Genomic DNA, 21236 nt, shown 5'->3' with positions numbered 1-21236 from the left:
TGTGTAATCATTTCTGACACATTCTTAGTGTTCTCAGCAATCTAAATCTCTTTGCTAAAATGTGTATATCAGTAAGAGGAATCAAGGTATGAGAGATGTACATCATTTCAGATCAACACCTACTGTGACTATCTCAGAAAATTAAAGTATAATGATACCAGAGTTCTAATCATGCAATACCTGTTTAGTCAAAGATGATATTATTTAACCGTATCAGTAAATAAAATCTCCAGTGTATCATCTCTGATTTCTTTTTTTTTATTATTAGTTGTTCAAAAAATCACAAAGCTCTTGACATATCATATTTCATAGATTTGATTCAAGCAGATTATGAACTCCCAATTTTACCCCGTATACATATTGCAGATTCACATCGGTTCCACATCCACTTTTTTACATACTGCCATACTAGTGTCTGTTGTATTCTGCTGCCATTCCTATCCTCTGCTATCCCCCCTCCCCTCCCCTCCCCTCTTCTCCCATCTTCTCTCTCTACCCCATCTACTGTAATTCATTTCCCTCTCTTGTTTTTTTTCCCTTTCCCCTCACTTCCTCTTATATGTAATTTTGTATAACAGTGAGGGTCTCCTTCCTTTACCATGCAATTTCCCTTCTCTCTCTCTTTCCCTCCCCCCTCTCAACCCTATTTAATGGTGATCTTCTTCTCATGCTCTTACTCCCTATTCTGTTCAGTGGACCCAGCTATTGCCCTTCTCGGAGCATCTCTGGTTTCTGACTAAGCCAATCCTCCTACTCCCAGGCCCATCTGGTATGTAGCTTCAGTAAAGTGGGAAAGGTGCCCTTAGGATTTTGAGGAATACCACGTCCCTCCCTGAAGGCAGTTCTTTGAGGGCAGGACCATTTCTACCACACTCTTGAATTATTAGATCCTAACACATTAGGTACCCTACAATATTTGAAGTATTAAAGAGAGAGTTCATAATTTAAGAAAACATTTTTAAGATATTTTTTTTCATTTTTAACACAAATAAAAACATTTTTCTGCCTTCAGCATTTTTCTTCAGCTTAAAATAAAAACGGTGTGTTCTTCGGATTTTCAAAGTATTCCTCACATCAACATTTCCTAACATCTACAGTAGTACAAGAGGGCGAGGAAGGGCTTTTTGTTTCACCATCAGTACTCAAAGTGCCCGCCTTCTGTAGTGTTGATTTCCTACTACTGACCTGCAGTCTCACTGTCTCTTTTCCTACCCTCCGTCACATGCCTGCCTCTGTACCTCACTATATGAAGGCAGTTCAGCTTTCTCAGTTGACTGTCTCTTTGTGCTTGCACAGATCTCTCTACCTTACCTATCAGGCATGACACACCACTTTCCTCTCTGGCTTGTTTGTGTATCCACCTGTGGCCACCCTGCATCCCAAAGACCTCAGTGCTTGATCTTGACACCAAACCACCCTAGGGAGTCCTCACTGCTTGATCGCAGTATCAAACACATGGAAGACGTTGGAGAAGTAGTTGTTGAAAAAATGACTGAATGAGACCTTGGATGAATGAGAATGCACCTTGTTATTTTCCATGCTGATGCTTGGGGTGGTTTTCTTACAACGCCTTTGTTGCTGCATTTTGTCTATGTACGTAGAAAGGCACTCATGTGGAGAAAATCCCCTTTCTAAGACCTGACCAGTAATACAATATTACTGGATGTAAAAAAAAAAAAGTAGCAAAAGGTTTATGTCTTCTCTTGCATAAGCAAAATAAAGAAGACTACTTTTATAATCACAAGTTAAATTTAACATCTTACCTATTTGAGTATTTTGTTTCCAATTTGGAAGCAGCATTTTAAAGGGGATAACTATAGACATTCTGAAAGTGAGGAAAAAATGATGCATTTGGTACCTTCAATTTATATCATACTGCATTTATTTAGGATTGGGAAGAAAACATTTTAATAACATTTTATTGCACTATGTGAAAAGACTTAAATACAAAGTATCAGACAAAATGTACCACTGAGAGATCACTCAAGGAGAGCCCACTGTGGGTGGTTCATTAATATCAGAACAGGCATTTGAAACAAGGAATTGTACCTTAGGTTCTTTCCAGTTCAAGACATTCATAGTCTTTGTCCAAAAAATTCTCAAAGATTAGCCTATGGATCAACACATAACCTATGCATGGAGGATGGTATATGAATCTGGCTTGGGAAAAAAATATAATACCAGGAGAGTGTATTTGGTACCCAAAACTGCAGGAATTGCACTTGCTATAAGACAGTACCTTTACACTCAGAATAGCCTACAATTGAGCGGAGTTTAAGTAAACACAGGGACATGGAAGCATTCTGACAAGTATACGTATAATGTCACTAAAATCTCAGAATCTGGATAGTCTGGCCAATGTAGAATATACTAAATGAAATGTGAATGGAAAGAGAGACATATTTATTGAGTACCTACTACATGTAGTGTCCCACTTTTACTTATTACATATAAGAATCAATTCATCTTTTAGATAAGCTGTTAACACCAGTTTGCAAACAAACTCATAAGCAAACAATCTTAGACAGCCTGTGTAATTACTGAGAAGCCAAACACTAGATACTGTTAAGATAAAAACTTAGACCTGGCTCTCTTGGATCCTGGAATGGTAAGAAAATGTGGGAGGCATATTTTTAGAAAAGTACATGAAAAGGTGGAACTTGGCATACATTTGGAAGAGGACTAGGGTGTTTGAAATGAATTTTTGTTCTGAGATAATTTGCCCATTCACAGGCATTTGCAAGGTATATAGGTAAATCCATGTGTCTCTTCCCCTGTTTTCCCCAGCGATGACACCTTGCAACTCCAGCACACACCCCAACCCAACATGGACAAGGCAGTCAAAAGGCAGAGGGTTCCCATCACCACAAAGGGTCACATCGGCCACTCCTACACACCTGCCTCCCTGGTAACCGCAAATCTATCTCTGTTTCTAAATTTGCTGCTTCAAAAATTATTCTGTAAATAAAATCACAGACTATGCAGTCTTTGGGACTAACAATCCCCACTCCGTGTACTTCTCTGGAGGCTCTTTGAGATGGTTCGCGAATGGGGAGTTCACTCTGTTCTATTGCTGAAGAATATTCAGCTACAGTTTGTTTGATTTTTCACTCATTGAAGGTCTTAAGTATTGTTTCCAGGTTTTGGAATTTACGAATTAAATCCATATACAGATTCACCTACAGTTTCATGTGAATCTAAGTTTCTTTCCTAAGAACGTAAATGCCCAGGTGTTCTCTGCTTCATCAGAGGATAGTTGTTATGCTGGAAATGGGCAAACTCTTCTCCACTGTGCTCTCATCAGTTCATGCTCCCCTAACAACAGATGAGTGGCCCATGGCTTTGCTTCTTCACTGGTACGTAGTGCTGTGGCTATTTTATTCTAATTTTAGCCACCCTGTAGTTACATCTCATGGTCCTTCTAGTTTGAATTTTCTTGATGACACATTTTCACATGCTGATTTGCTAGAGTCACATTCCTTTTGCTCTCCGGGTGTCCTCAAGAACCTTTCATCAGGCACTGCGTGTTCAGCCAGCCGGTCTTTTACACTTGAACACTGGCATGCTGCTTCTGTCTTGACCTCCACGGTTTCTGGTGGGACGTGCCATGCCTGCTGAATGCTCGTCCCTGCAGTGGGGCAAGGCTTTGGCCATGATGAGGTCAAGATGTTTCCCCTAGATTCTCTTGAGCTTGACTACCATGTGGCTTGATGATGGGTGTCTTTGGATTTATGCTCCTTGGAGTCTGCTGAGCTTCTGGGCTATAATTTTGATCCTTTCCCTTTTCCAGAATATCGTGCGGTTAGAATATACAGTGTGTTGTATTTTCTGATGGACTTCTTCAACTGAGCAATATGTATTTAAGGTTCATTGACATCCTTTTTGGGTGGCTTGATAGTTCATTTCTCTTTAGTGGTGAATAATATCACATTGTCTAGATATACCACGTTTTGTTTATCTCTTCACCTTTTGAAAAGTATCTCTATTTCTTTCCTATTTTTTCTAGTATACATAAAGCTCCTAAAAATTTTTTTCTGCAAGTTTTCAAGTGGAAATAAGTTTCAACTCCTTTGGATTAATACTAAGGATGTCTATTGCTGAATCATATGGTAATTAGAGGTTCAGTTTTGTACGAGACTGACAAACTGTCTTCCAAAGTGGCTGAAGCTCTTTGCATTTGCTCCACATCCTCACCAGAATTTGATGCTTGGATTTTGGAAATTCTAGTGGTTTTGCAGGGGCATGTCATTGTGGTTATAGTCTAAAGTTTCCTAGTCAAGTGGGATACTGATGTTTGTTCCTATGCCTGTTTGTTATCTTGTCATCTGTGATGGGTTTTGTGTTCATATCTTTTGTCAACTCTTAAGTAAGCTTGTTTATTTTCTTATGATTGGGCTTTAAGAGTTCTTTGTGTATTTTGTTTAACAGTGAGCTGCCAGATCTGTGTTTTGCTAATATTTTCTCCTAAACACATAAAACTTCAAGAGTATGCATTAAAGAGGGTCAAATGTAAATAAAATTTGCAATATTTTTTAAATGTTAACAACTTTAGCTCAAAGAAGTTAATAATAATAAATCTTTTGAAAAATGATGTGATTATTTTAGGATGATCATATCCAATTGTTTTATTTTAAACATTTCCATATCTAAGCATGTTTATTATAGAAATAATTGGAAAGTATAGAGAAGTAAAAAAGAAAAAACATATACATATTAATGTATTTGATTTATATATATAAATAGATATACTATATATATATATATATATATATATATATATATATATATAAATGTATATGGTTTCTTAAAATTATACTTTTTTATGTTCACATAAAATTGTGTAATTATATCAATTTTATTAAAATATAAACCATTTTTAAAAAATGGGTTCTTGCTTTTAGATATACAATCAACACTGTAATAAGTAGCCTCATGCAAACACATACATTTAAAAATGGCTTAAATTCCTCGAAGTAGAATGGCTTGGTCAAGAGGATGTTTATTTTTGAAATCTTTTGTACACACTGCCAAGTGCTCCATTAGAAACATTATATCAATTTACATTTTCACTAAGTAGATCTAAAAACTCTATTATTCACAAAGCAAACATTAAAGACTCAGTAAAAGAGCAGAGGCTTTCCACCTAGGCAACCTGGGAAACAACTGGCAGTCTGCTGTGCTCCTGGGGTTTTCTTTGGGCTGTATATACACCACAAAGATGTTAGCCGTCTGGGAACACCAATCAGTGGAGACAGATGAAGAAACAAAAGCCATAATGAAAATGTAACCTAAGTCGGTTTGCTTTTGTCAAAGGACCTGGGAAGATCAAAAGTTTGAGGAGAGTTATGCTTGAATCCAGCCAAACTCCCAGAAAAAAAAAAAAAAAAAAAAGAGCCCCACCTCCACTCCTGCTAGCAGAGGCTGAGTCGGGAGGACATCATTTCATCCTGGTCAGGTGGTAAGAAGTTCCCCAATCCTCCTTGGGAGGATTGTTATGGTTTAGATGAGGTGTCCTCCAAATTCTCATGTGGAGACATGCTAGAATTTCCAGAGGTGAAGTGATGAGATCATGAGATACTTAACCTAATTCATGGAGTGGATTAATCCACTGAAATAGATTAATTGGTTGGTAACTATACGCAGGTAGGGTGTGTCTAGAGGAAGTAGGTCATTGGGAGTGTGCCTTTGGGGTCTATATTTTGTCCTTGGGTAGAGGAGCTCTCTCTGCTTCCTGGCTGTCATGTTCTGAGGAGGTCTCTTCTGTCACCCTCCTGCCATGATCTTCTGCCTCGCCTCAGACCCGGAGATTTGGAGTCAGCTAACCATGTGATGAACCTTTGAAACCACGATCCAAAGTAAACCTTTCCTCCTCTATGTTATTCTCGTCAGGTTATTTGGTCACGGCCACAAAGAAGGTAACTAAATAGACTTCCATTGCTAGTTGGCACTAATGAGGCCCCCCAAGCTCTGGTGGTGCCAGAGGAAACCCCATGCAGAACTATCTGGATGAGGTCCAGCAGGCAGAAAAAACTGCTGTCACTGCCCAGCAGTGAAAGGAGACCCTCAGTTGGACCTCAGGGAGGCCAAGTGGCAAGTCAACCTTTCATCTTCCAGGGGTTTTCAGTAGGACTCTTCCATAGGGTCCAGTTTTGTGTGACATAATACCCCACATATGCAGAAAGCAATGAATGTTACTCATTGAATGTTACGAATTGAATGTTACTCATCCTATCTCAAAGCAATCAATCAACAGATGCCACCCCTGAAATGGCAACAATGTTTAATTATTTGGCAAGAATTTTGGACAACACTCAGTAAGCAACTAGAAGTTAAATACATTTCTTAAAAAAACAGTAAGCCTTTTAGTAAAGAAATTGAAAGTTGCAGCAAATAAATGGAATATGTAATCAAAGAAACAATGGAAAACTTAGGCACAAAGAGCACACTGAAAATTTTAAAATTAAGAATGGAGGAGACAAAAGAGAATCAATGAACTTGAAGGCAGACTAGTAGAAATGATCCTGTCTGAACACAAGAAGAAAGTTGGCTACAAAAAAAAATGCATCCTTGGGGACACGTGGAATATATAACAAAAAATATGTGTATTGGCGGTCATTATCAGAGAAGTAGCACTGGAGGGGAGAGTACAGATCCAGATGAGAAAGGTGACTATTGAAAACAACCGCTTTTCAGTCAAAGGAGAAAAGGATGGCTTTTTACAGGAGTTTTATACAGGAGTTTTAGGATAGATGCTTGTGACTAGACATTTGCCAAAACCTACAGAATGTACAACAAATAGTGAAACCTAATGGAAACCCTGGACTCAGCTGATAATGTGTGGACGTTGGTTCATCGATTTTACTAAGCACCATAATCCTGAGAGATGTCCTACAGACAGGGGTGAATATATAAACTCTATTTCCTGCCAAATTCTGCAGTAAAACTAAAACTGCTCTTTAAAAACATTACACACGCGCGCGTGTATGCACCCACACCCCTGGTTTTGAGGAGAGCTACAGGAAGCAGTCTGACAGGTCTCCTCCTCTGTTTCTGGTGTTAGGTGCACGTCCAGCAGTGCTTTATCAAAGGTGCTCTAGAGAGCGCAGAGCCCAGGGAAAGCGGCAGCTGACCTGAGGATTGGAAGCCTCTTAGAAACAAAAGGCACAAGAGCCGTTCTTTTCTCCTTTGACTGAAAAGCGGTTGTTTTCAATAGTCACCTTCTCATCTGGATCTGTTGGTGCATATTCCTGGTCCCAACACCTGCAAGGCGTCTTGAGGAGGAAGGGTAAGGACAGCCCGGCAGCAGGGAGAGGCAGTGAAGGCAAGACCTGAAGCCCCGACTTTCCAGAACAGCTGGGCTGAGTACCAAAGTACAAGAACTCTTCTCCACCAAGTACTCCCCAGGCACATTTTTATTTTTAAAGCCCCTATGTAATGACTGTGACTATTATCACTCCCATCTCTGTAAACTCAGACACAGAGGGGCTTCAGGAATTCAAGAAAATAATCAGAAGATGATTCTGCTGCTTCTGACTCCCAAATCTACGCACTTCCCAATGCACTTGGTTCATCTGACATAAAATACACTCCAGCATGAGCTCTGTCTTTGAAGAGTTTTATAGGAAACAAAATGCCTCATCCAAATCACCTTCCCCCCAGCCTATATTTTCAACAACTTCTTTTCCATTTCCTAACTTGTTCCTACACATTTGTATCCAAAGCATTTGTCCAGAATCACCCGTTATAAAATAAATAATTTGCTATTTTCTATTTTTAACGCAACGCAGTTTTCAATGAAATATAAATAATTCAACCCCTCCTCCTATGTCCAGGAATAATAATTTCTGCTTTGTATCTAAGACAGGACAAACACTCTGAGTTTACAAATCCATGAAAATTTATTGGTTGCAGTTGCTAGTCAGAACAGAAAATAAATCAATTAGCTATAACCAATGTGAATTTATCCTATATCTCAGTGTTGTTAGCTGCTAATAGCGTTGGTAATGTCACCAGAATCCACATGCCACATATTTTGTATGTCATTGTTTCTAAAAATAAGTTAACATTATGTTCCGTCAGATGATTGAACTTTCAATAGATATTTACTCACAATAAGACTTGCATTGTCAGGCTGGGGATGTGGCTCAAGTGGTAGCCCGCTCGCCTGGCATGCGTGCGGCCCGGGTTCGATCCTCAGCACCACATACAAACAAAGATGTTGTGTCTGCCGAAAACTAAAATAAATAAATATTAAAAAAAATAAAAAAGGCTTTTCATGACACTTAAAAAAAAAAAAAGACTTGCATTGTCTATTGGATTGCTCAGATAGCTCACATCTATTTAGGAGTATCATTCCAAAGAATCTTACATAAAGTATATAAGCTTATTACTATACAAGCAGCACTCACCTTCATAAGTAATCTCACTTGTGCAATTTAAAATGGTATATAATTTAGTAATTTTCAAGTGTGATTTAATAATGTTACACCCTTTATCCAATACCTTACCTCTGCTCTTAGCTCACAGATGACTCTATCCTTGCTGTTTTGAGGTGTAGATTTTTCCTTTATATCTCCTGAAATTCCTCCTGTTTCACTTTCATGTTGACTGTGAAGAATGTCACGCTGAAAAGCAAAGTTGGAACTATAATCACAACACGCTACAAAAGCTAGCTGGTTCCAGACTAATGCCCATTAATCTTTCCGATTTTGTAAAATCTTTTTTATTTTCCATGTGGATTCTGACAGGCCTTGTTGTTGCTATTATAACTATTATAGTTGGACAACTTATTACAATGCTTGTAGTTGAAAAATACTGATTTGTTAGGAAAAAAAAAAACAGCAAGTCTCCATAAATCTCATCCTTCAATTGAAAAGTGCACAAAACTCAGAATGTACAACAAATAGTGAAACCTAATACCTCTGCGTATTCCTAACAATGGGTCAGTTGACTTCCAAATTAATGAATTAATTCTGATCTTTTAGTCCAGAATATTAATACCTCAGTGCTTTTTATAATCAGTCTTATATCTATTTAACATAAGTATAAATATTAAATTCATTGTAGCCGAGGCAAACTTGGAGAAAAAAATATATAAATGGTGCTTGGGTTGGTAAAATGTATATAAAACATACAAAAATACCTGAAAAATACCAATAATAAAAATACCAATAATAACCTAGGAACAGGTATAAAAACTTAGGAATTTAAAAAATCCTATTAACATAAATGGTGATATTTCTCCACACCTGTTCTTATAATTAGAAGTTTTTAGCAGAAATATGAAATTAAATAAATATATAAAATATGTAGCTATACATACATGCTGTTCTATTTTATTAATGTAGACCTTCCTTATATCATATAGGTAAATGTTTCCATCATTAATTATATATAACTTGTATATACAAGACAATATAATACAGCCTATTCAAAAATTTAAAAACAGGATTATTCATGACATTGTTAATGCTGATAATATTACCAGTATGTTCTAGTCTCCAGGAACTGAACTTGAAACATTGTCTTAGTTCATGCTGGTAGTGACCCAAATGTTAGGCACTGCTATTATTATCCCTACTCTACAGAAAAATGAACCATATATTTTCTTTTTTATTATTGGGGATTGAACTCAGGGTCATTCGATCACTGAGCCACATCCCCAACCCGATTTTGTATTTCACTTAGAGACAGGGTCTCACTGAGTTGCTTAGTGCCTCGCTTTGACTGAGGCTGGCTTTGAACTCGCAATCCTCCTGCCTCAGCCTCCCAAGCCTCTGGGGTTATAGGCATGCACCAACACTCCTGGCATGAACCATATTTTAAAGAAGCATAAGCATCTTTGTAATCTACAAAGTTACTAACTAGACGGAGAAAACTTCAAGAGGCTTTTTACTGAATTCATTACCTGCATCTGAATTCAACACTGCATCTGTAGTTATAAAGATAAAATCCAGTAAAATAATTTTCTGAAAAGTAATAAGTAAGCTAATAGAGATAGTAGAGGAAGCCTAGCCAAAGAGACCAGAGGCCCAACACAAAGGCAATGGAGTACACTAGGGACAGGAGCTGATTTTGCTGAAATGGTTCAGTTGGTGCCATGAAGAGAGCTCAGAGGAGTTGAGAGTCAGAGCAAGAGATATGCAGAATTCATGACCCTTGGTCTTTGCATGTTCAACCCACTACCATGTGAGTTAAGTAGTGTGACATTAATCCAAGGTAAAATAAAAGGAAAGTCACTTTGACAGAGGAAATGGCGAGCTGCAAGAGTTAAACTGTTTTTTGAGTTGGGTTCACCAAAAGAAAATTCAGCTTCCTGTGGACACTTGATGGCCCTGGCTTACTTTCAGAAGTCTTACCTTTTAATCCACAAGAAACTATGTCAATCAATAAATCTTCTCATTGTCTAAAGGAGTCAGAATGTAAATTTCCCTAAACAACAGCAAAGGAAATCCACACCAGACACTTTAAAATTTCTATTTTCACTCATCAATGTCAATGTCAAAATCAAAGCTCTCTGAACATTCAAAGAACCCAGGAGCAAGAAGAAAGGGGAAAAAATGGCTAACACCAAGATTAAGAAACAGAATGCCAGGTGGCAGGGGAGACACTAACAAGAGGACACAAACTACAGAATAAAATAATACACTGATTTAAAAAGTAACTAGTATCTTCAGGAAAAGGCAAGAGTATACTGCATTAATTTCTTTACTTTTTTTTTGGTACTTGGGATTGAACTCAGAGGAATTTAACTACTGAGCCATACTTGCATTGTCTATTGGCTTTTTTATTTAATTTACTTATTTATTTGCTTACTTACTTATTTACTTATTTTCAGACAGGGCCTTGCTAAGTTGCTTAGGGTCTTGGTAAATTGCTGAGACTGGGCTTGAACTTGTGATCCTCCTTCTTCACATCCTCCTGAGTTGCTGAGATTATAGGCATGTATCACCGTGACCAGTTATTACATTGCATTCATAAATTTCAGAAGTTTATGACAGAGCAAATACAAGTTTTAAAGATAATAAAAGATCGTCCCCTAAGAAATTTCACAATGTATCTTTAGACAAATTTCCCGGATGGGCTGGAATACAGAATAGAATTTTGGAGTGTCCCAAGGTTCATCCTTGCCCCTGTGAATGTCACACATTTGCTCCATAGGTCAGCTCACATGCACTGGTGGCATTGTGCACTAATCAAAATGCTGACCATCCCCAAATGTCTATTTGCAGCCTGTGTTTTCTACTGAACTTGGGATATATTTCCAGGTTCCAATTTCTCACCTCTGTAGACATCTCAAACTCAACACCCTGGAAAGCCAAAGTCAGAACTTCTCCCTCAACCTGTTGGTCCATCAGTCTTCACCAACTCAGCAGCTATCAATCCCATCTTCCCTGTGGACCAGGTCAACAATACTGGATGTATTAATTCAATCCTCTCATGTACCTTCCAAATTAAAAGCAAGTCAATTTGATTTATTAGCTGAGCCTTTACAACAATTATAAATCCAGTTACCTCTCTCCAAATCCACCACTGCTATTCTGATTAAAAGCTGCCAGGATCCCTCACTTAGCATAGGAGTAGCCTCCATCCTTCTGTTTCTACGTGTGGCCCCATGCTCTTTTTCTCAAAGCAGCAGCCAAAGAAAGCTCTGGAAAGTAATTCAGATCCTGTAATTTCTCTCTGTTCAGATCCCGTTAGCAAGTTCCCAATCAGCAAAAGACGCACTTTAAAGTTATTTTATCCACTTGGTTGTACCATCCCTCCCCCCTCATCTCCTGCTCAGCCACACTGTCCTTCTCAGTGCTCCTTTGAAGCACAGAAGAGCAAAATAACTAAATATAAGAAATGACGCAGTGTGCATCTGAAGCTACTAAAGTAATATATAGCAGAGAAAACTGATAAATTAATGAAACAGCTACTTTCTACTTGAAAAACTGAGTTAAATTGATTATTTTGCAGTTTTGAGTTTCAACTGGAACTCACTTTAATTTTGCCACTTACCTCTTTGACTTTAGGTTTAGATTAATGGAGTTGTAACAATCTATTTAGAAACTGAAATTTGAAAGCAGTGGGCTTGTGGATGCTAGAGACGATTAATTTAGAAACATTATGAATGTCATCCACAAATGACATGTCACATTGGTTAAATTGCAAGTGACAGAAATAGCAGGTACCAGATAAAGTGAGTGAGTCAGCATCAGAAAGCATTTTCCAAGCTCATGTCCTTTTATTTAATATTTATTTAGTATATTCTCTTGTAAGGTCTTGTTTCCCCAAGGTTACACTGAAGTATATTTCCAAAATTACTCTTTAAAAACCCACTTTTCATGCTGCAGTGTTTACAGAAAGTTAGACCAGGCAATGTGCCACGTCTGTGACTTCAGAAACATCTGCCATGATTTGTTTCTGGAAAATTATCAATGTTATATGTAAATGTGTATTGTGAATCAAGATAAGCATGGGTTGAAAAACAACCTCAAGATGATGTCTAAAAAATGAAAATATTGTATATCATATCGATAAAAATTTTTCTACTTATCGAAATATGGTAGGAAGAGGAAAATTCATAACAAAAGGGCACAAAAATATAATCTAACCCATCCATTTATTTTCATTTTGCCTGTCATTTTACCTGTCAGGATGGTCTGCAACGATTACATAACAAAGGCAGATTGCAAAATTCTGTTCTTTGTGAAATAACGTGTGGAATGTTTATGTCAATATCATTAACAACACAGCACCTTTCAGTCTCCCCTGAACACCAAACTCACCATCTCTCGCATTGCTCTGGTAAAGAATCCTGCAGCTTCCCTTCATGCAGAAGAAGCCATGCGTAGCCAAGATTTCCAATTACTTAAGATAAAATCTACCAGTGTGCATGCATCTACGGGAGTCTTTCCTTCTTTTCTCTTGTTAAGGAATTTAAATAACTCCTAGAATTGAAGGCTAATTATTCCACTTGCCCTCAGGATTTGATATCTTTCCTCAAGGTTTCCTCGACATATTTAACTCCTCAATACTTCTCATTTAGGTTGGGGACAAGCGAGTGAGGGAGGCCCAGGGGAGAAGACCCTCCTTATTTCCAGGCTTGGCGCTTTCGCCCCCACTCTTCCCTCGGTCTACCAATGCCCTTGGAGTGCTGCGGACCACCTTCTCCCCACCTTTCCCTCTCGCTTGGCTCTCCACTGGCTTCAGCCTTCCCCAGGCCTTCCTGCACCCACATCTCACCCTTTCTTACTTCAATCCTTGACAGAAGTGCACATGGTTTTGAAAATATCCTGTCTCGGACTCAGGTTAAAAAAAAAAAGCTAATCCTTCTCCCTTCCTTCTAGATTTCTGTGCAATTCCTCCTTTTCCGTCTGTCCTCCTGGTGTCATTCCACCAAGCCCCATGTGCTTTATTGGCTAACCCACCCAGTGTCACGCCGTCTCCTCCTTTGGCTTCAGCCACCATCGCTCCGTCATTGTTCAAGCCTCTCTTTATGGTCCTGAATCAAAGATGTATCAAACATTTCCATCTCAAACTTGATAAATTCATAGCTTTTCCCCCTATGTTTTTCTTCTTGCTTGTTTGTCTCCTAATGAACGGCCACCTGGTTGACAACGTCAGGAATCTGTTAACTTCTCCTTCTCAGTCATGTCCCCTGCACCCCAACACATCCACAACATTTAACTAATCACCAAGTTTTGCCATTTTTTTCATCCTGTGTATTTCTCAACTCTCCCTATTTCTCCTCCCCCAACGAGCATAGGAAACCACCTATTTCTCTCTGGATGACCAAGACAAATTTGACAGTGTCTGTATCATCTTTGCCCCCAAATCTCTTTTCACATTGAAGGTGAGTTGACCTTTGAAATTGTAATCGAATTATTCCTGGCCATTGCTTTTCCAAGACTCTTCTCATTGTCTTTGTTGTGATGCACACATTTTTAATTCGACATTTGGGATAACTATTGAATATCCATTAATTCAGGATAAAAATAAAACAAGATTTATCTGTTTACCAGGTTCTTACAGTATTGCCCTATCCTCATAAAAGGTGAGGGAGGTGAGAAGGAATGGCACTCAAATGTCAGAATATCCAACAGCCAGGTTGAAGTTTTAAGTAATTTCTGTTAACAACGAACCCACAAAGACGTCTTCACACACTCAGAGACACCACAGAGAGGCACTTCATGTATTAGATCATGGCTCAGAATATTTCAGCTGAAAATTTTTAAAGTAAATTTCATCTAATTCTTTTCTATAACCTTAAATAATAGCAGGAAAGCCAGCTTTGATAAATGAAAGCTTGGTTAAATTTTTCAGGTCAAAAGAAGGACGATAAGTGAATTATCTCGGGGGTCTGTGTGCTCTTTTACTCTAGTGCAGATCTATCCTTCAAAAAATTCTTTTTTATTATTTTGGTAGCAGTTATTTAACCCCAGGGTGCTCCATCACTAAACTAATCCCCAGGCCATTTTATTTATTTTTATTAGACAGGACCTTGCTAAGCTGCCAAGGCTGACCTTGAACTTGCTATCCTCCTACATCCTCCTCCTGAGTTGCTAGATTACAGGAGCACAGCACTGAGTCGGGAGTTAGGCCTAACACATACATCCTTAAAGTTTGTTTGTCTACTTTTTTGTCTGTTTTGGTCCTGGGGATCGAACACAGGGAATTTGACCACTGAGCCACATCCCAGCCTTTTTATTTTTTATTTTGAGACAGGGTCTTACTAAGTGGCTAAGGCTGGCTTTGAACTCATGATCCTTCTGCCTCAATACCATGAGCTGCTGGGATAAAGGCCCACTTCACCATACCTTAAAGTTTGTCTTAGAAGAGTGCATTTTTTACAGCTTTTAAAATAAAATTTCTAGTAAATTTGAAATAATGGCCCTTTAAATGAAATATCCGACTTTATGGACATCAGTGATACTCCAACCTTACAAACCTGTGTTTGTTGCTATGTATTCAAAGTTAATGTCTGTTAATTTTAGTTCTTGAAAACGTATTTCTATTTTATTTCTTCCAGATTATCGCAGTATAACATGTATTTATCCTTAAAAAATTGTTTTTCTCTATAATATGCAATAAAAGTCCATATTTAACATATGTATGCGTATATTGTGGTTGTAAGGCTCCAAATGTCAAGTTTTTGTGGTAAATTATCTTAATATGAGGGAGGCTTCAAGATGGTGTGTTGAGAGCCACAGCCAAAGGGGCCCCAGCAAACTTCCAGCTGCCAGCAAACTTCCAGCTGCCAGCTGATGATTGGCTCACAGCAGCCCCAGCAAACTTCCAGCTGCCAGCAAACTTCCAGCTGCCAGCTGATGATTGGCTCACAGCGGCCCCAGCAAACTTCTAGCTGCCAACTGATTGGCTCCTCTGCGGCGATGCTCATTGGACTGTTTCCCTGCCCTTTCAGGCCATGGAGCTGCTCATTGGGGGTCTCTGCCCACGAGACCCAGCCAATCGGCCTCAAGAGCAGGAGGAGTGGGGGAGGTTGAGGGGCTTGTGGGAAGCCAATGGTAGCAGTTCGGCTCTGAAGGTTTTTTTCCTGAGGAGCTGTTTTGTTTGGCGTGTGTGGTTCTAAAAATAAAGTTCGTTTCTTTTGAAAGGTGGCTCCTGAATTGTGCCCAGCCAGACTGTGGCAATGGTGGAATAGAGAAGGCCTCCTCCCTGGCTGTTCCGTGGTATGAGACCAAGAAAGCAGCTTTTCGGCAAAGTGGGTGAAAAGAAAAAAAAGTGGGGGCAAATTTACTGGGATTTATCACTGGACATTCAAAGCAGATTGCAGACTTAGGAGGTTGGATATAATAAAATAAGGAAGAAATCCCCAGCACCGCCCACTACCGTGGCTGGAGGCAACAGCCAGAGCTGCCCTCTGAGAGCAAAGTGGATGGATGAGGAAACGTAAGGAATTCACATTTGCATGAGGCCTGAGGAGTGTCTGGGTACTGAGAGTTTAGAGATCCAAAACAAAGCCCAATTAAGCTGGAAGGTGTGCTATGCAATATACTTAGGCAGAAAAGTAGCCCGTCTCGGATGTGTGCAGAGAACAAAGGAACAAGGAACCGCTTTGCAGTCAACCGTGCCAGGGCCATCATCTTGGGGAGGTGATTCCTGGCAAACCCAAGTACCACAGCGAGTGAGCCCAAGTGACAAGGAGAAAATCAGACGTGGGCAGAAGTTTAAACAGGAACAACTGGTCATGGAAACCCTGCTCTCCAGCCCTGCCCACCCCCCCAAATCCAGTTGCTTGCAGGACCCACTGGGGGAGATGAGCCTGGCAAAAAAAATTCAAAAGGACAGTGGTGGATGACATTGATATTATAGACTGAACCTGAGACCAGAAACATGGGGTCTGCAAGTGACATGGTGAACCAAAAATTCGCTCCGCCATTGCACAAGTAGAACTCAGGGGAAATCCCTGGGTGCAGTCCTCCAGGGTGGAACAGCAATTGCTCGGCTGTGGATGTGTGCGAATTTAAATCTCCAGACCAACTGGCATTCATAGAAGAACCTGGAGCCCACCTAAGTCTACTTCCAGGAGTCCCACCTACAGGATTTCCTCTCCCACTCCAGCAGCCCCACCCTGAAGGTGGAGCAAGCATCACACTCCAGACCACCGCACCTAACACTGCTGAGAAGGGAAGCTGAGAACCTTTTGAACTCCAACAGAAACAATTCTTGAGCTTTTCATTGAGTCTTTTATTAATTCTTTTTCTCTGTTTAATTGTGACCTAAATAGTTCATGGACATTTGTACATATTCAAATTTATTTCTCATTTCTAGCATTTTTGAAGCCAGTGATTTTTCATCGATCAGTATTTTGAGGACTAGGATGTTTCATTAGTATATTTCAGATTTGTTACGTATTCTTTTATTTTTATTTTTAATTTTTAAAATTTCTACATTACATGTATTTTTCTCTCACTTACCTGTTTTACTTGATTCTTTTTCTTTCATCTGCTAACAACCTATCTCCACTGTTCTCTCTATCCCTCTTCCTTTAATTTTTTTACTTCTATCGTCTCTCCTCCTCCCTCATAATCATCATATGCTACATCACTTCTTCCCTCTCCCTCTCCATAATTCAAAACTGTAAAGCCTTTTGCAAACTTACTGTTTTTACTGTAGGAAATAAGCTTCAGAATTGAGAAAGAAATAAAAACTTTCCATGATAAAGAAAAGTTAAAAGTCTTCAAAACTGGAAAAACTGCACTACAAAACATACTCAATAAAGTACTTCATGAAGAAGAAACGAAAAATTAAAGAAGTGAACACAGCAAAAGTAAAGACTACACTAGAAGAATAGTCTATCAAAGCAGAAACTAATTCAAATAAAAAACGAGATATAAGCCAAAATGCCTGGGAACACAAACCGGATCTCAATAATAACCTTGAACATTAGTGGCCTAAACTCATCAATCAAAAGACATAGACCAGCAGATTCAATGAACAAACAAGGCCCAACAATATGCTGTCTCCAAGAGAAGCACCTCATAGGCAGAGACATCCACTGTCTAAAGGAAAAGGATGGGGAAAAACATAATCCATGTGGATCTCGTAAACAAGTAGGGGTTTCTATCCTCATATCAGATAAAATGGACTCCAAGCCAAAGTTAATCAAAAGAGACAAAGAAGGACATTTCATAGTGCTTAGGGGAAAATATATATAATATATATATATATATATATATATATTATACATAATATTTATATATATAAATATATAAAAATATATCATTATATAATATATATTATATACATATATATATATATATATATATATATATATATATATATATTATCAACAAGACATAATAATCTTCAGTATTTATGCCCCAAACAATATAGCCTCTACATACATCAAACAAACTCTTCTCAATTTCAAGAATCAAGTAGACAATAACACAATAATACTGCATGACTTTAACACATCTCTCACATTACCGAATAGATCCTCCAATGTGAATTAAAACTACACTGAGATTTCCTCTCACAACAGTAAGAATGGCAGTTATCAAGAATACAAGTAACAATAAATGTTGACGAGGATGTGGGGAAAAGGCACACTAATAATTGCTTGTGGGATTGCAAATTGGTGTGATCACTCTGGAAAGCAGTATGAGATTTCTCAGAAAACTTGGAATGGAACCACCATTTGACCCAGTTATCCTACTCCTTAGTATAAACCCAAAGGACCACAATCAGCATACTACAGTGACACAGCTGTATCGATTTTTATAGCAGCTCAATTCACAATAGCTAAGCTATGAAACCAACCTTGGTGCCCTTCAACAGATGAATGAATAAGGAAAGTGTGGCATATTTGCACAAGGAATATTACTCAGCCATAAAGAAGAATGAAATTATGGCATTGGCCAGTAAATGGATGGAGCTGGAGAAAATCATGCCAAGTGAAATAAATCCCAAAAAAACAAAGGCCAAATGTTTTTTCTAACATGCAGATGCTAACACCAAAAAGTGTGTGGGAGGGAGAATAGAAGTCCATTGGATTAGACAAAGGGTAATGAAGAGAAGAGAGGGGAAATAGAAATAGGAAAGATAGTAGAATGAATTGGACGTAAATGTCTGATGTGCATATATGAATAGACAACCTGTGCATATATGAATAGACAACTCCACATTATGTACAATCTCAAGAATGGGATCCTGATTCCAATAAGTTATACTCCATGTATATATAAAATGTCAAGATACACTGTACTGTCATGTATATGTAAGAAAAACAAATAAAAATTACTATGAGTATATAGTTGCTTTAAAAAAACAAGAAATTATTTATTTTAATAGGTAAGTATTAAATATAAACTAATCATTTACTAGAAATTCATCTCTTAATGAGATAAGTGAATAGATATTTTTCAATTAATTTGTGTATATATAGGTGAAATAACTTATTGATAAAATGAGATAATAATTACCATCAGTTTTATTTTTTTTTTTGTTGATGTAGGCACTGAAAATTTTGATTTCACATGTTAGGTAGAAACAGAAAATGTTTTGTAATAGCAGTCATTGTGTTGTTTTATTATCCTTCTAAGTATATGGGAAAGCTACATTTTGAGTTGATATTAACATTTTAGTTTTTATTATCTATAAGCTGATCAATCCAGTTGCTCCTGCTCCAATATTTTCATGAAAAGGAAATTGGAAACCATCAGAAATGCTACAGATTCTGTGACCTATCCCTTAGTTTGTCTCACAACACCAATAGTTCAAAGTATCTCCTGTTAGGTACTCTAGACGTCTTCCCCACCCCAGCCACAAGCTTCAAACTATCACTGAAGATTGGAAATAAGCCCTTCACAAGTGGCTGGAAGGTCACATGGGCAAGAAGAACTTGCTGGCAAAGTTGTGTCCTTAGGCAGATTAATTTACAAAGACCATACTTGGGAATCTGGATTGAAAACCATGTAGCTACTCCTGTGGTGACTTGTGGGAAGGTGACCAGGGTGCGGTGTTGACAACTACTTTAAAGGTTTTCAGGCTAGGGATGTGGCTCAGTGGTAGAGCACTAGCCTGGCATGTATTTGGCCATGGGTTCCTTCCACAGTGCTGCAAAAAGGAAAAAAAAAAAAAAAAACGCCTGCAAAACTCCACAAAAGCAGGCAAAGCAACCAGTATAGCAAAGTCAAAACTCTATGGATATCTGCAACAAAACCAGGGACCTTTTCCCTGAGTCCTGATGTGCAAGTTGGCTTACCAATACACTGAGGATCCGAGAACTGCAGGGTATCAACAGCTGTTTGAGAGTTTAATCATCACTGTTCTTCTCCCCAGGACTCCCCCACTGCCTCTGGGTGGGCTGGGCTCCGCCTCCTGTCTGGAGCAGAGCCCCAGGACAGCCTCCTTCCTCAGCTTTGCTCCCCGCTCCTGTGCTCCCTTCCCCTCTGCAGTGGGCTGGGCCATCTCTAACACTTTATTTTTATATTACGTTCAGAGTTCTATGTTTCTGTGTCTCTGTGATCATTTTGCTGTCCAATGTGGAATTCAGTGAGTTCCCTCCTGGCCGAGGAGCATCCCCCTGTCCAAATCCTGAGCTGAAGCACTGCTGGGAAGTGTGTCCTGCCTCTAACCCGCCACCTTCTCCTAGGCACAACTAATAAGCAGAAGTAACTGGTCCAATGTCAACATCTTGCAACTCCTACATTGATGGATACAGTCAGTGAGTATCATTATCAGTCAGTGTTTTCCCCATGGAGACAACCACTGTGGTCTTCCTGGGGGAAAACACTGACTTGTAGTCCTGGAACCCTGTCGCACCTAATCCCTCAAGTCCAGCTGCCCTCTATAGGAAACACAGGAGACACACCAAACTGCACTACAGGGTACGACCTGTGGAACCCAAGCTCAGTTTTACTGGCTAAATCTTATCTTACATAAATTCAAAGACAAAAAGGGGAAAGATATATAGGGGTAGGGGGGATCCCTACACATTTTAAAACCCATATATCCAATCAATGTCTGAAAATAATGATTCAAGTAAGTGAACTTTGAAAAGAAACATTGTAATACTAGAAAAAAAATGAACACTTAATATTTGATATGAGTACATTGTTTTTAAATTTTATTTTTAAACGGGTATGGTTACATTTATCAAAAAAATTTAAAAAGTCCTTATGTTCTGAGTCACATGCAGAAATCCAGAAACAGGATAATAAATGGTAAGAATGTGCATGGGGATGGTACAGAATAACAAGATTGGCTACAAAATGATAATTATTATTGATGGCTAACATAAACACTGTGGTTTGTGATGATATTCTTTTTATTTTGTAAGTGTTTGAAATTTTCCATAGGAAAAAAAATTTTAAATGACAATTTCCCTTCTTACGAACTCTATCCCCTGTCTCTGTGAATGAGCATACCTCAAGAACCGTAAGTATCAACATTTCTGTTAATCTCAAAGTGTAAGATCTATTAATATATACTCCTCTTCATGTTTGTAATTCACTAAAAGAACCTGTCAACTATGAAAGACATTAGTATTTTTGACACAAACTGTATAATGCATGTTTTTTTCTTTTATATATTGTTGTGGGTGTGCCTCCAAGAGCTGAACTACCAAGTTATAAGATTAAAAATCAACAGTGTGAAAAATAATAACATCCATTGTGTCTATTGAGAATTATTAAACAGTCATTTAGGATAAGTACTTCCATTTTGTATGCTACTTGACTCTCACTTGCAATGAAGTAAAGGTCCAGTATTGGCTTCAGTAA

The 21236-nt window shown here is 38.5% G+C and overlaps 1 protein-coding gene across 1 annotated transcript in view; it reads right to left on the bottom strand.

Moving 5' to 3' along the window:
- Positions 1-3410: 3410 nt before the first annotated feature.
- LOC143640239 (coiled-coil domain-containing protein 102B-like) overlaps positions 3411-21236 on the bottom strand; it is a 71900-nt gene continuing 54074 nt past the window's right edge. The window contains exons 5-7 of the mRNA XM_077108115.1: positions 8508-8624; positions 7166-7358; positions 3411-3628 (exon numbers count right to left, since the gene is read on the bottom strand). Of these exons, the coding sequence (XP_076964230.1) occupies positions 3411-3628; positions 7166-7358; positions 8508-8624 (528 nt within the window). The remainder of the gene's footprint in view (positions 3629-7165; positions 7359-8507; positions 8625-21236) is intronic.

This window comes from Callospermophilus lateralis, unplaced genomic scaffold (genome assembly GCF_048772815.1).
Source record: "Callospermophilus lateralis isolate mCalLat2 unplaced genomic scaffold, mCalLat2.hap1 Scaffold_139, whole genome shotgun sequence".
NCBI lineage: Eukaryota > Metazoa > Chordata > Mammalia > Rodentia > Sciuridae > Callospermophilus > Callospermophilus lateralis.
This window is presented reverse-complemented; position numbering and strand designations above follow the sequence as displayed.